The 15336-nt window shown below is 40.9% G+C and overlaps 2 protein-coding genes and 1 long non-coding RNA gene across 3 annotated transcripts in view; 2 read left to right on the top strand and 1 right to left on the bottom strand.

Moving 5' to 3' along the window:
- The window catches only part of LOC145500077 (protocadherin Fat 4-like), a 76836-nt gene extending 73283 nt beyond the window's left edge, over positions 1-3553 (bottom strand). The window contains exon 1 of the mRNA XM_081479596.1: positions 3064-3553. Within this exon, the coding sequence (XP_081335722.1) occupies positions 3064-3482 (419 nt within the window). The 5' untranslated portion in view covers positions 3483-3553. The remainder of the gene's footprint in view (positions 1-3063) is intronic.
- LOC145500235 (uncharacterized) overlaps positions 1-15336 on the top strand; it is a 109859-nt gene that overhangs the window by 81965 nt on the left and 12558 nt on the right. The gene's annotated exons all lie outside the window — the stretch shown is intronic.
- On the top strand, positions 11020-14792 carry LOC145503404 (uncharacterized). The gene is made up of 2 exons (XM_081482866.1): positions 11020-11427; positions 12343-14792. Exons 1-2 carry the CDS (start codon positions 11190-11192, stop codon positions 14790-14792), a joined length of 2688 nt encoding a protein of 895 aa, XP_081338992.1. The 5' UTR covers positions 11020-11189.

Here is a 15336-nt window from a genome sequence, read left to right as displayed (position 1 = left end):
ACCTAGGATGATGCAATCTTGTTCTCGCTAGTATAAGTAAAGTGCTCTTATCATTGTAATTCAATTTACATCTCGACGATTTACCACGTCGAAGTTGAAGAAAGAAGAATAAACGAGTAAAGTCCAAGTTCTACGAGTGTTCTTATTTCCACTTGCAGCAGATCAAACGGTATTTTGGAACCGGTGACAAGTTCCTCGCCCGCAGCAAGCGAGTTACTTCGAGCTAATTCCCGAGTCGAGTTAATTTCATAGAGTCAAGCGCACAAGTTTCCAGCCAGTTAGGCCCCTCGACGCCCGTTTCCCCCTTTTAGAGTTCAGAGCGGAAAAACCTGTTGTCACACTGCAACAAGATCGCTGCGGCCGAACATCGTTGCCTAGAAAACCCGCTCCTGTCGCCGCCATGCATCTCCTGTTCCCCTGTCCACACTACAGGAAAACCTTGCGGCCGCAGATCGGTTAAACAAGCCACCCGCAGCCTCAGAGCCCAGCCACCCCTGCCCCAGTATGACTCGTGGTCATCGTCGTACCGACGGACGAAAGACAAGAGGCTACCACTTTCGGAATTTACTAACAATCGTGGAAGTTTCTCGCTACATTTGAAGAGCTGCGCTACGTTTTGTCATTACTTTTGTTCCTTGCCTTGTCAGAGCATATTAAATTTTAATCGGATCAGGCGCAAAACCTCCAGTCGAACAATATTAAAACAACAGAAAAATGCTTATACTGTGTCGACAGGAAAGTGAAACACTTATTTATTAGTTTCAGTAATTAACCAGGCCTAGGGAATTTAAAATGGCGACGCATCAAATGTTAGTGCTGCATTTTCGCCAGTTTTTTCGAGTTTATTTCAGACCTGAGAAAGGCGTCATAATCCCCGCCTGACGTTATCCACGGAATTCTGAGAATCAATACTAACTGATACTGTTATATGGTAAATGAAAAAAAGAATACCCAAAACCAGGCCAAAGTGTACAAATAACATGCCTTAAGCATCATACTCATTGGCTCTTGGAAATAGTCTGAAGAGACCCAGACGGACCGTATATATATCTGTATTCTCCGTCTACTCCCAGTTCGGACCCAGTGCTCATGCACTAGTGAAGAAAATTGTTACATAAAGGTCTGGATAACGGTCAAGAAGAGAAAAATCAGTCATTGAGGATTACGGAGTTACACTTGGTAATATTCCATGCCACTTGTTCTGGCGCCATCTGTAGTCAAATCGAGACCGATGATGGAGAGAGTTGGATTCTCGCCCCATTCCCCTTGGATCGCGGAGAGAAGGAAGCGATTACGATGATGACATCATTTAGACAACCTTGAAGCTCTGTAAAGACGATAAAAGCGTTCTGCATGCGAAGACGAAACTCAGTTGGATGCCGTAGTGTTTACTTTTGTAGATCAACATATGACGGACTGATCACTAATAAGAATTCATAATAAATAGTAAATGCCAAAAGAAACATGCCCAGAGTTACACGTCTGGATTTACAATTTCATATTCACACTAATCAGGTCAGAAGTCATTTGATGTGGATTTGGAACAAGAGAGATTGACAAACATGTTTAGGCCTGCAGTCTTGGTGGAAAATAATGTTAAGTGTTGATTGATGCTTTATTTGCGCAGTAATTGATGCTTGCTCCATTACACAGGAAGAACATTTCAAAACATGTACTTGTGTGCCCAAAATAAAAGTTAAAAAAAATAGCGATGTAGCTAGAAGCATCTTCTTACTTCAGTGTTATTTCTTTGTAAAAACTGTGAATAAAAATTCACACGTTGTAGTTTTTACTTACCTCCTTTCAAAACTGGCGCATTGGTTGACAGCAATGCCTGGTCAAATTATCAACGTAATGAATTTTATACTCAGAAACGCCACTAAAGGGCATGCACCAACGGTGACAAAAAAATATGTAAGATATATTTCCATGCTACGTTGCTCCGTTTTCTTGAGCAGAGTAAACCTTCACGCTCCAAACCTACGTAGACGAACTTCTAAAGGCGACAAAAGCTATCGTTACGCGCCGGAAACTGGAAGTATTGCAGTGTTTCTAGGTCAACATGTGATGTAGTTCTCAAACCAGTGAGCTTAATCGGTTGACGGTTTGAGTTTAATTTGTGAAAGTTCATGGATCACAGCCTAAAAAAATCATCGGACACATCGGACAAATTCTCGAATTTGCCATTCGTCATTCGTACTTCAGCTAAGACAATTTTACATATTATCACGGACGGAGTACTTTGCAGAAACAAAACAAAAAAAAAACAGTCCTGCCAGTATTTAACGACACACCCCGGGCGACACACATGTCGAGACTGTGTGCTGGAGGAAGAGCTTTCCAGGATTAGCATTTTGATGACGTCACTTAGGAACGCTCTCCAATCATTGTTACCGCTTTTGGGCGTGATCGAGAGAGAGTGATGTTGTTCAAAAGAGTTTGGAAGAGAGAGAGTGGAGGGGGACATTATTGGGGTTTGCGGTATTGCGGTATTCTCCGAGCCTGCTGGATGCGTTTTTTTTTTTTTTTAACATTTTGGACGGTATTAAAAATTATCCTCCAAGTTCTTCAACGTTTTCCGATGGCTTTTCCAGTTTCCCATTGGAAAAGGGTAAGTTATTTTTAATTAATAATCAGCCAAGACGCGAATGGATGTTACTTATTTTGCTTACTTTGTCTAAATCGAAAATTAAAAATTCCTAATTGCTATTTCCGTGTTATTTGCTCTAAACTTGACATACAGATTGGTGGTTTCGGTATGACATTGAATTTTGACCCGGCCGATTGAAGTGTTGCGGTATTTCACGATGTTATTTGCGATGATGCGGTATTTGCCGAATTTTTTTTTTTTTTTGCGGTATTGCGGTGTTCAGAACCCCCCAACGTCCCCCTCAGAGAGAGTTACAATCAGATGTACGTGAATTTAGAAACATTTAACATTCTGGTTACATAACATGACAAAATTTTAGTAACTATGATTGATTAAGTTGATTAAAAGCCAATGATTTATAGCCAGCATCGAAATTAGTAGAACATTAATATTGACATGACGTCTTAATTCACACTCCAGTGTCGCAACTTATGGTTTCACGGCCTGTTTGACTGGGGCATGCCGTTCCTCCACAACTTGGATTCCGTGTAATTTTTATCGTGCGCGTCTTGTTTGAAATCCCACAACCACTGCACGGACCCCACGGGTTCCAGCTCCAAGCGCAATTAACAGGGCAACATTGTGTGTTGCAACTTTGAGTCGCCTTGAAAGGGTGGTTGCAAGAGCCTCCGCAGACCGCAGGTACAGAAATCCCTCTTGTGCGGTACTGCGTACCTCTGTCGCATGGTTTTGTACAGGTGCTCCAACTACTCCAAGGACCAGGCGTGCAGTCACGTTTACATCGCCTACGTCGTCGTCTTCGCCATGAATCAACCGAGGAGAGAAAACAAGTCGTAAAGAGCAGAGCCAAGAAGATCGCAGCGACCTTCATACCTGGGTTCCCGTTGATATCGCAAATAAAATTTCCGATAGAGTAACGTGTTGTATAGTATTTCGCTGTGTCATTTTTGAATTATAATTCCCTAAAGCTGTAATTAAGGGTGTTTTTAGCAGGTCATACCGTTGCTATGGTAATCCATTTTGGCACAAAAATGGTAACAACGTATCCACCAATGATTGGGCAGTTTTTTGATACCATGATTGTAGCATCGAGTGATAAAGAGTGCTTATAATGACTCATCAAAATCTAAGTGCTGGAAACTGTTTTGAGCCACTTTAAATGCCCTCTTCCATTAGCAAAAAAGAAAATGAGAGGAATCATGCCGGAAACTGGAAGTCTTGCAATGTTTCTAGGTCAACATGTGATGTAGTTTTTAAACCAGAGAGCTTAATCGTTTGACGGTTAGATTGCGTCGCAAAAATACCGTACTTAAGAATTTTGCTGCCCCTGAAAACCCGCAAAGATTGAACAGAGACGATTTTTAAAAATAGCCTAGGTGTCATTTCGCACTTGACTGGTTAATAAAATGCCCTGTTCCATTAGCAAAAAGAAAAAAAGAGGAATCAGTACAATGTCAGTACTTGCGTTGCGCAACCGAAAGTTCGCTTAACACGAAAATCTCCCAACCGTATATCTTCTGTGAACAAATTACATTAGCTCTTAATAGTTACGACTAGTTTTACAACTGATGAGGTAACTACCGGTAAATATTTCGAAACACTAAACTTCACTGGATCTTATCAAGCTAGGCAACAACACATACAAATCGACGGTATTACAAACGTTAACAAACGTCAGTTGTACTTACACTGAAGTGCTGCAAGACCGTGTTTCTTTGACGGGGCACGTTCCTTTGCAGGAACTTTGTATTATGACATTCGGCGACCGGTACTGAGTAGACTTTCCACATGTAGCACACTTACTCCATGCACTCCACGTGTAAACACAGTTGAAGGGACAGCAGTCCGTATTGCATATTTTCGTTTCTTTCAAAGGGTAATTGGGGCAACTCCCTCGACAAGACTCCGTGGTCGTTTTTGTCCGCGTGCGCGAAGTTGACCCACCGCCGCACGATCGAGTGCATGTATTCCAAGTGGTCCAGGCGCTCAACGTGCAGTCGACGGGGGAACAGTGGTAGTGTGCTCTTCGTCGTCGCCCTATCCACGCGTTTGAAGGCGTCAAAACAACAAGGATTGTCCCTATCGCTAGAATTACAGCAGCCCACCGCATCATGAGTGGAATGGAGCGGGTTTGTTTCAAACGTACGTTTTCGTGTATCTAGTCACAATTGATTCCGCGTTCCAAGAAAGCTCTTCAAGCGGTGCTTTCCCGCGTTTTATATGTTTTGATTTGATATCGATAGTCCTCACGTCACCACATAGCATAGGATAAAGTGTCGTTAGAAGAAATGCACAAGTGTCTGTCTATCATAGAGTAAGATCTAACGTAGACTTTCTTTGGGCTCGTCACGCAAACGGAGGAAGATTGCGCAACGAGCCCAAAGAGCCTCTGCGTCGGAGGCTAATCATAGAGGAAATTTGTCTTATTTTTTAGATTGGTTTCTCGGGTTTTGCATTTGAAATATCCGGTTTTTCGGTTTTGGAGGAATACCGACAGGTCTAACAGGAGCAGGCTCGATTACCAGCCGCTGTTCGGGAAAGGAGCCCGCGCTCCTCCCGAGACACGACGGCGCGGCGTAAACAGGAGCTAGTAGGATTTTATTGTTTGGCAACACCAATATGGCTGCAACAACGTCACATGACAACACTCTATGACACAGACGTTTTTTTTTTAGCTCAACACGGGTATGCTGCCAACGTATAGTGGCTACAACAAGATCGCTGCAGCCGAATATCGAAGCCTACTGCCGCCACCATGCATCTCCTGTTCCCCTGTCCACACTAGCTACAAGAAAACCTTCCGGCAGCGGCGCGCGGATTGGTTGGACAAGCCACCCGCAGCGGCAGAGCCCAGTCACCTCTACCCCAGGATGACGCGAAGTCATCGTCGTACCGATGGACGAAAAACCAGTGGCTACCACATTCGGAATTAGCTAATAAATGTGGACGTTTTTCGCTACACTACGTTTTGTCGTTACTTTTGATACTTATCTTGTCACAACTTATTAAATTTTAATCGGATATTGTTTGCGACTGCGAAGCCTCCAGTCAAACAACACTAAATTAACCGTGAAACCCCTAACCTTTTAAGGGTCAACAAGGCGTTTTTGGTAACTAGGACGTTCATCCTCTAAAGGTCCGCAGCGGGATCTTTCGCAGTACCTTTTAGGGTATTGAACCGAAAAAACTATGACAGGAGATAATGTGTTGTTTAGGAATTGGTACTACTGAGGGGTGAAAAAAGCTTTCAAGCCACACCCACAGAGCAGGATCTTGATACCTCTTAGAGGCTCTTTGCAAAATTTTCGATGAGCAGCCCGTCCTTGCTATATTGAAGTCCCCACCACCCGGGGAGTGAAACAGTTAGTTAATCGTCAACTTTCGGTAATTAACCGTGCGTAGGGAATTTAAAATGCCGAGGCTTCAAATGTTAGCCCTGCATTTTCGCTATTTTTTTCCGAGCTTGTTTCAGGCCTGAGAAAGGCCTCATAATCCCTGCCTAGTGTTATTCACGGAATCAACTGAAATGAGCTGTTATTTAAAAAGTGCTGTTGATCAGTAAATGTAAATGGCGCTCTAGAAGTTATTAAATTATTATTATTATATTACAAATGAAAAAAAAGGAATTACGTATTTTTCCACGAATATACACAAATTCAGGCCAAAGTGTTCAAATCATCACACCCTTGGGCGCTTGGAAATGGTCTGAAGCGATCCAGCTGCACCGTATATAGAACTATGCAGTTTCCGCCTCCCAAGCTTCTACTCCCCAGCTTCTAACCCCTGTGCTCATGCACTAGTGAAAAACATTTCAGCATGCGCAGTAAGGATCGAAGACTCGAGGTACGAGATTGAAGTAAAGGTGGAAAAAACAAATCAATCAATGAGGATTACGAGGTAGTCAGACTTGGAAATATTCCATGTCACTTGTTACAAAGGGTTTTGCTTGTAACAACATCTGTGGGAAAATCGCGACCGATGATGGAGAGAGTACTGGATTCTCGTCCTATTCCCCTTGGATCGTGGAGAGAAGAAAGCGATAACGATGCTGACATCATTCAGGCAACCGTTGAAGCTTTGTAAAGACCCCTGATAAATGTATTCTGCATTCTGCATGCGAAGACGAAATTTAGTGGGATTTTGCAATGTTTACTTTTGTAGATCAACATATGACAGACTAATTACTAATCGGGTCAGAATTCATTTGATGTAGATTTTGAACGAGTGGGATTTGCAAACTTGTTTAGACTCAGCCTTGATGGAAACTAATATTAGAAAGCGTTGTCAGATTTATTTTTTGCGCAAATATTACTTGACTGTACTCACTCCCTTACATAGCCTGAAGGACATTTCAATACACGTACGTGTGTGCGCAAAATAAGAATTAATAAAATAGCGACGTAGCCATAAACATCTTGTCAATTGAGTGTTGTTTCTTTGTAAAACACTCCTTGCAATTTTTACATGCCTCCTTTTCAAAACTGACGCGTTGGCTGACAGCAATAGAAGCAATGCCTGATCAAATGATCAACGCTGTGAATTTTATACTCAGCTCATAACGCACAAATAGGATAAAAGCCCTTAAAACGTCACTAAAGGGCATGTACCAACGGTGTTTAAAAATATGTAACATATATTCCATGCTAACGGTTACTCCGTTTTCTTGAGCGGAGTTAACCTAGCCTGTGTACACAGTCCAACGAACTTCTAAAGGCGATAAACGCTATTGATACGCGCAATGTTGCAATGTTTCCAGGTCAACATGTGATGTCGTTTTTAAATCAGAGAGCTTAAACGGTTGACGGTTAGATTGCGTTTTGTTTGTGTATCAGTTGAAGGGTTAGATTTTTAAAAATAGTCTGGGTGTCATTTCGCACTTGACTGGTTGATTAAATGCCCTCCTACATTTGCCAAAAAGAAAACAAAAAGGAATCATGTCAGTACCTCCTTTGCGCAACCGAAAGTTCGGTTAACACGAAAATCTTCCAACCGTATGTCTTCTGTGAACAAATTACATTATTGATGAGATAACTAAATATTTCGAAACACTAAACTTCACTGGATCTGTACGGGTCCGCAAATGATCCCAGGACCGCAAATGATCCCGGACCGCAAATGATCCCCAAATTGGACTGCAAATGATCCCGGACCGGAAATGATCCCCATATTGGACCGCAAATGATCCCGATCAAAAAATAAGGAATGGCATGGATGGTGGGATGGTGTAAATAGGGAATTGGCGTACGTGAATATCGATGTTTTCATTAAAGCCATCTTATAATTATAATGGCTTACAACTTGCTTTTTTTTCATACTTTCGACTAAATTTTGTTGCTAACTACGATGTTATGAATATCACCACTCAATCATCAAAACACGACTTGGCTTGCATTTCTTTGCAATTCTCAGTAAAATGATGATCAATGCAACATACACTACATATCCTCCTTTGTTAAACATTGATAATTCGGTGTTATAGCTAAATCACATTTTATCAGCCATTAGCGCCACTCGTCTAAAGTTTTAAACTAAAACCTAACCATGAAGCAACTATTAATGAAGACGCTGCACCTGAGTAGACCTACAAACCTACAACGCCGGCTACAACGCTTCATTACTCTGTAAAACACCTAGTGGTCCCCGGGTAGCACTGGAAATCTGAACAAATTTGTTTTGTAATTTTTCCTTGGTCGTATTTTGGCTTTAATTCCTCGGAAATGACTACTTGAGGATTCTAAGAAGCCAAAATTCCAAGCTATAATTATGAACTTCAGCTTCATGACCACGCAAGGCCAAGGCTTGCGTTTCGTTTTGACAATTAGCTGTTTGATAGATGTTTGATACTATCGCCACCGGGATTTCGATAATGTTTACAAGTATGTATTTTTCTAAGACTTCTAATTCAATAGATCGTCTTCACGTGACGTGTTTTTATCCTCATCAGGCATAAGAGGCGGTATACCTATATCTGTTTACAATTAGCGTGCTTCGTTTGGAAACCAGAGCATTTTGAATTTCAGGGTTATGGAGGTTGCGTGACACAAGGCTACGATCGAGTTTGTTGAAAAATATATACTTATCTCATGATTTTGAGCCTTTTTAGAGGTTAGAGCATTAGAAAAAGGGCTTATGTTATTGCTTGTTTGTTTAGTACTGATAATCAGTCGCCTAGAAAGCCAAAATAAGTTCCAGATTTTAAACTATATTCCGGCCGCCATATTGTTGTACCACAGATGTACACCAACATTGCGTTTTCTTACTGGGCAGTGTAAATTTCTGGGAAACATTTACGACGAATATCTGAAGTTTGGGGAAACGCACAGGCTTAAAACTTGGAGAAGTGCCTTATTTAGTTATCTTCTATAGCGTACATTACAATTTCTTAGCTTTTTCCATTGGCTGGTTTTCGATTTATTAATTTTTTTTTTTATTGCGTGACAGCGAAAACGATCCGTACCCTTCGAAGAACAAAACAGCAACTGTGGAATATTTTTTTGTAAAATGATAAAATATGTTTTTTAGTTCATTATTTTTGTACATGTTCTCACCTTCCTCTGATATAAATCCATGCCATTCCTTATTTTTTGATCGGGATCATTTGCGGTCCAATATGGGGATCATTTGCGGTCCGGGATCATTTGCGGTCCAATTTGGGGATCATTTGCGGTCCGGGATCATTTGCGGTCCTGGGATCATTTGCGGACCCGTACAGATCTTCTTAAGCTAGGCATCAACACATGCAAATCGACGGTATTACAAACGTTAACAAACGTCAGTTGTACTTACACTGAAGTGCTGCAAGACCGTGTTTCATTCACAGGACACGTTCCTTTGCAGGAACTTTGTATTATGATATTCGGCGACCGTTACTGAGTAGAGTTTCCACATGTAGCACACTTACTCCACGCACTCCACGTGTAAACACAGTTGAAGGGACAGCAGTCCGTATTGCATATTTTCGTTTCTAGCAAATGGTAATGGCAACCCCCTCCACAATATTCCGTGGTCGTTTTGTCCGCGTACGCGAAGTTAACCCACCGCCGCACGATCGAGTGCATGTATTCCAAGTGGTCCAGGCGCTCACCCTGCAGTTGACGGGGGAACAGCTTCGTCTTCGCCAACTCCACCACGCGTTCGAGGGCGTCAAAACAACAAGGATAGTCCCTATCATTAGAGTTACAGCAGCCCACCGCATCATGAATCGAATAGAACGGGTTTTTTTTTTTTCAAACGTTCGTTTTCGTGTATCTAAGTTACGCGCTAGTCAGAATTGATTCCGCGTTTCAATAAAGCTCTTCAAGCGGTGCTTTCCAGCGTTTAATATGTTGCGATTTAATATCGAATATTCTCACTCCACCACGTGACATGGAGTAAAGAGTTGCGAGAGATGATGTATCAGTGTCTCTTTCGGTTTTGGTATCCATTTCGGCTTTTTTTCGGTTTTTTTCCCTGTTTCAGCGTCCGGTTTTCGGTTTTTGGATCTGATAACGTGGTTTTCAGTTTCCATTATTTGCTTGGCTAGTTTCAAGGTTCTTTATTTCAATCGTTGTAACTTCACGTAGTACGTGTGCCATCTATAGATGACGCAACTGGATCAGTTTACTAAAAGAGAGACCACTTCTTGCGCAGGTCTTGCATTGCAACCAAATTTGCTCCGGATGTGTTCTATACGAATCAGAAAATATTTTCGATTTGGAGATTGGAATCATCTTCTTTTCTAAATGTATTCCTCAAAGTGTATGGGAATTGATGTTAGTTTGCATGTTCAAATGAAGTTTTCGTGCTCTTATCACTTTAACTGATACATAAATAAAACGACATCTAGATTGCCTTCTTGTTTTGAAAAATCTACCAGTCGAGGGTTAATAAAAGGGTACAGCCGGCAATGATTTCAAATGAAAATGTCTTAATCTCTTTTCCTCATCATATACCTTGGACCGCCTCCTCCTGACACATTCCAGTGATGGAAAATATCAATGGCGCATTCTCATTTCAGTGGGAGGGAAATTTTAGTCTGCAAAACAGTCGTTCTTCGCATTCGGCTTGGCGCGAAGCACCAGGGGCGAGGCATTGATCTTCTCGCGAAGCGCGCGTGCATGTGAGGCGTCTTTAAAGCGTCTCTCTCCGGATTTTGCTCACGGTTTGCCACGGTTTGATCACTCCATAGCTTTCTTTTCTTGTTTGTTTTGTTAAAAGCTCCGAAGCTTTCGCTCAGAGACCGCGTGTTAATTCGCGTAACAGTCAGATAAATAAGATCCATCTAAAATTAAAATGTACATGTTAAAATCATATTCTTTTTTAGATCTTCCCAGTTCGGTCTCCGGGATTCGGTGCTTTTCGCAGCTATACTTTTAGCTCATTAAGACCCTCCACTTCTGCCAAGTCGTAATTATTTTTAGGCCTCACGGAACGGTATCCTACCCCTTGGACCGCTGATGCCCAATTTTTTGTGACATGCGCAGAGTACTTTTTTTTGGGAAACTGCTGTTCGTAGGGATACGCGGGCTCAACTCGCTGATGTTTACATTCAAGCTCACTCAAGCAAATTATTTTAAAATTGCAACAAAATGTCGAGCAGATGGGACGAAAAAGAGTTCACGGCAGTCATTTTTCCCGGTTAAATCAACCGTCAGTAAAGAAGAAGAAAGAAATTACCGATGAAAACGTGAAAAAAATAGCTGCAAGCAGTGTCCGAGTAGAATTGAAAAACCTGTCGAGCGAGGAAAAAATCGACAAACTCGAGCGAGACTGTAAACGCCTACAGTGTGAAAGTGCCGGCCTGAAGAGGACAATACAAACTCTACGACGAAGTATAGGTAGGTGTCTGCTCAAGTAGTCATCAAGCCGTCTATAAATCTCCTAAAAAGTGTTTCTTAAAGCTTCTGAATTACCAGTAAAAGCTGCTTTCCCACAAATACATTAAAAATTCGTGGCGATGTCAATTAATGCGAGTTTCGATGTTGTCACTAAATTTTTTAAACTCAAACTTATTTAACGTAATAATATATTACCACTACAAGGGGTCAAGGAATACTTAAAACGAAAATAGTTTTAAAAAGTTTGTAAAATGAAGCAAACTAAATGGTATGGTCACATAGGACACGGCTGTGTCAAAATACCAAACTTGAAGCGGCGATTTTGGCGATCGAGTTGGACACCGAGTTCCGAAGCAGACAAAAATTTAATAACATACTCTGGACTGGATATCACCGCTTCGCAAAAAAAGGGCTCCTTCATAGCTGGGTACGCAGTAAACAAGATTTGAATCGCAGCTAAATGCTCTTTTAAAAAAGTCTGCTTGCTCGAACCATTGCAAAATGTTCAAAATTAGATAGATATTTAGGTTATTTTTAATTTTCTGTGGCCGGCCGGCTTTCGTGTATTACGCCAGTACTTCAGGTACTTTCGTAGGTTCATGTTAACAGCCTTTTAACCAAAAGCGACCGACAAATTTTAGTCTAGTCGTAAATTTTGTGAGAATGCAATTTTTCCCCAAAGGGTTTGTCTGCCTTTCGTTTTGTAAATTCGCAAGTCAACATCTCGACTCGATATAAGCGGACCGCCGAGGAAACAGTAACTTTCAGAAATCCACACAAGTACACTGTATACTTAAGTTTTTCTATCCTTAAATTTATTGTTTAAAAAAAAAAACAAAATACAAGTAAAACTTGTAAGGCCCTATTTATCATAGTAAGGAACAGTTTTTAATTATGACATTTTCATATTTACAGTATTTTTGAGAAGAATTAACAATGACCTAAGGAAAGATGTCTTGAAGTTACAAAGTGAAGCAAAGAAGCGTGAAAGAACTTTGAAGTCTACTGAATTGAAAACGAAACAAGTCGGTAACAAACTACGAGGGACAAAATCTGCTTCCACAAAGCTGAAAAGACAATTAAAGGAAAATGATGAAAATGTAAAGAAACCTAGGTATTCCCTTGTGGACACATTTTCTCATGGCAAAAATGGAACAAATCGTAGAACAGTCATGTTTATGGCCTGCATGAGATATTTACAGCATGCATGTTTGCTTTCTAGCCAAAAGACACCCATTGCATTACATCTAATTTTCAGTATTTTATTCAACTGTAGCCCCCCAACAAATGTTGTTGTCTCGCCATCCACACTGGCAGACTGGAATATCCTATTAGGGGAGGCCGATAAACTGATATTACGCAAAAGATTTGCAAGTAGCCAATATGATTTCCATGTATGGAGTGATGACTCCAACAAAGGTGGCGAAGAGCGGCACATTGTAGGTGTCCACACCTGGTGCCCAGAGATCAATGAACCCAGGGCATATGTCCTTGGTAACAGTTTGACAGCGAGTGGGTCAGGAAAACACCAGTCTGATGTAGAATATCATGTTGTTCATGATGAATATGGCATAACTAATGTTTCAGGTTTGGTTGGGGATAATGCCTCAACCCAGAAGGGGAAGGCTAATGGTTTAATAGCAAATAATTCAAGGGTTTTTGAAAAGGACATGTTCTTTGTTGGATGTTACCCCCACGTCCTGAACATTATGTTAAGAAGGATGTGCCAAGCTGGGTTTGGGGCCAAGGGTGACATGAATAACAACCATGTATTGCAACTACTTTATAAGGTATCTTGGCTTCATCATGAACGCCCAAGTCAGTACAAATCAATGTATGTATCACTAGGAATCTTAAGTAAAGAGCCACCCCTTCCCCAGTCCTTTATTGACACGAGGTGGACATACTATTATGAGACACTTCAATGGCACTTGAAGTATGGTAAAGCCTGTCTACAACTTGGAGAGAGTGTCCTGGAAAGAATGCCAAAGTCAGACAGCCACTACACAGTGTGGCAGAATGTTATCAAGTTGAGCTCCTGTCCAATGATTCAAGTGGAAATTAAGTTTTTGTATGAGTTTCTTGACAAGTTTCTTATTCCATCTCTCAATGCATCACAAGCAACAGATCAAGAACTTGGCTTCTCCAGTGGATACCTGGCACGATTATGGCCAGCAACTGTCCTTAAACATCATGAAACATTAAGTAAAATGTTGATGTCTCCATCAGCATATTTTCCTTTAACTGAGCAGCAGATGAAGATGTCACTGAAGGATCCTGCAGCCATCAACCACTTTCGTCAGGAAGTGCAGAGGCCAATGTTGCAAGAAGCACTTAAAGTTGTTAAAGACCATGGATCAGAGTGGTTGTCCTTCCCCAAGTTATTTGGAATTGGAGCTGATCCAAGATACCAAAGTTCTTTCTGGTATTCTGTTTTGAAGGCTCTTGAAATTCCTGTCATGCTGTCAACTGAAAGAGAAAAAGAAAGCAGGTCAGTGCAAAATTTCTATGTCCATGGACAAAATCTTCACACATTGGTTTGTAAGGACAGAACTGGTTTAGTTAAATGGGCAGAAATCTGGAACTTGAAGGAACCAAAACTACTGAATGATATCAAAAGAGTTGCAACATCACCACAGAGTAGTCTCATCAGTAAAGAAGCTAACCCCCACCTTTTCGAGTTCTATGCCAAACACATTTTCAGTATTCCTGTGAACAATGTAATTGCTGAAAGGCAGTTCAACCTTTCACAACTTTATCTTCAAAACAACATGTCAGAGCTGTCAAAACAAGCCTCGATAACATTTGTTGAGAACATACTTCACAGTGGAAAAAACAACAACCACACCACTGAAGCAGCAAGAGAAGTACATGAAGAGAGAATGAAGGCATATGCAAACATGCTGACCTCAGACCTTTTGCAAGAGGCAAGAAAGAAGTTAAATATGATCCGAAAATGTGAAAACCATGGGCCACTGACTGCAAAAGATGTATATCCCAAAGCTTGGGAAGCAAGGAAACTAAATAGCAACACCTCAAGCATGATCCAGTCCCTCAAAGCTGAAGGCCGCAAACTTGAACTGCAGTGGAAAGCTTCCACCAAAGGCACATCACAATTGGAAAACCAGAGGTCATTCCGGCCAACTGTCATTACAGAATTCAGAACAGCTGGAAAGGTTCCATCTCTAATGCAACTTGCAGCTACTGAGGTATGGGGTTATGGACAGGAACTTTCAACACATGACTTACCAAGAGAATGCCAGTTCTTCGTACAAAACCTGCCAAACATTGTACAGTCTTTGAACATTGATCTTCCATCCACATTGGACATGCATACCACCCAGTTTCCTATACAAGAAGAATGAAAGTCAAATATGGGGTGGCTCTTTCTAAAAAGGTACTTTCACAAAAAGATTATTTTCAATTGTAACAATTTCATACTAAACAAATGCACTTCAACTATGTTCTATCTGAGATTCAGATAAAGTAATTAGTTTGTGGGGAGTCTTACCCATTTGTAAAATACAAATTGTTGCAGTGTAAATAATAGTGATCATAAATATCAAAATACTTCTGAGTGATTATAATGTAATGCATGATTACTGTAGAGTTGTACAGTCAGCAGTTTACAGTGAATGTGAATATAAAAATACTTCTGAGTGATTATAATGCATGATTGCTGTAAAGTTGTACAGTCGGCAGTTTACAATGGATTTGAACATACATAATTGTTTTTCATTATCATTCATATGGGGCAGTTGTTTAAAACTAGCATGATAAGTAAGCCGCATAATTTTCACAGTAAAAATGTAAGTATTGGTAATTTTTAACGTAAAGTTTGCTTAAAATTACACAAGAGTGTAGCTTGTATAAGATAAAATAACATAAAGCAGTGTACTAATGTACATG

The sequence above is a fragment of the Orbicella franksi genome, chromosome 1, assembly GCF_964199315.1.
Source record: "Orbicella franksi chromosome 1, jaOrbFran1.1, whole genome shotgun sequence".
NCBI classification, from domain to species: Eukaryota; Metazoa; Cnidaria; class Anthozoa; order Scleractinia; family Merulinidae; genus Orbicella; species Orbicella franksi.
The sequence above is the reverse complement of the archived record's forward strand: the minus strand, read 5'-3'. Positions and strand labels throughout refer to the sequence as shown.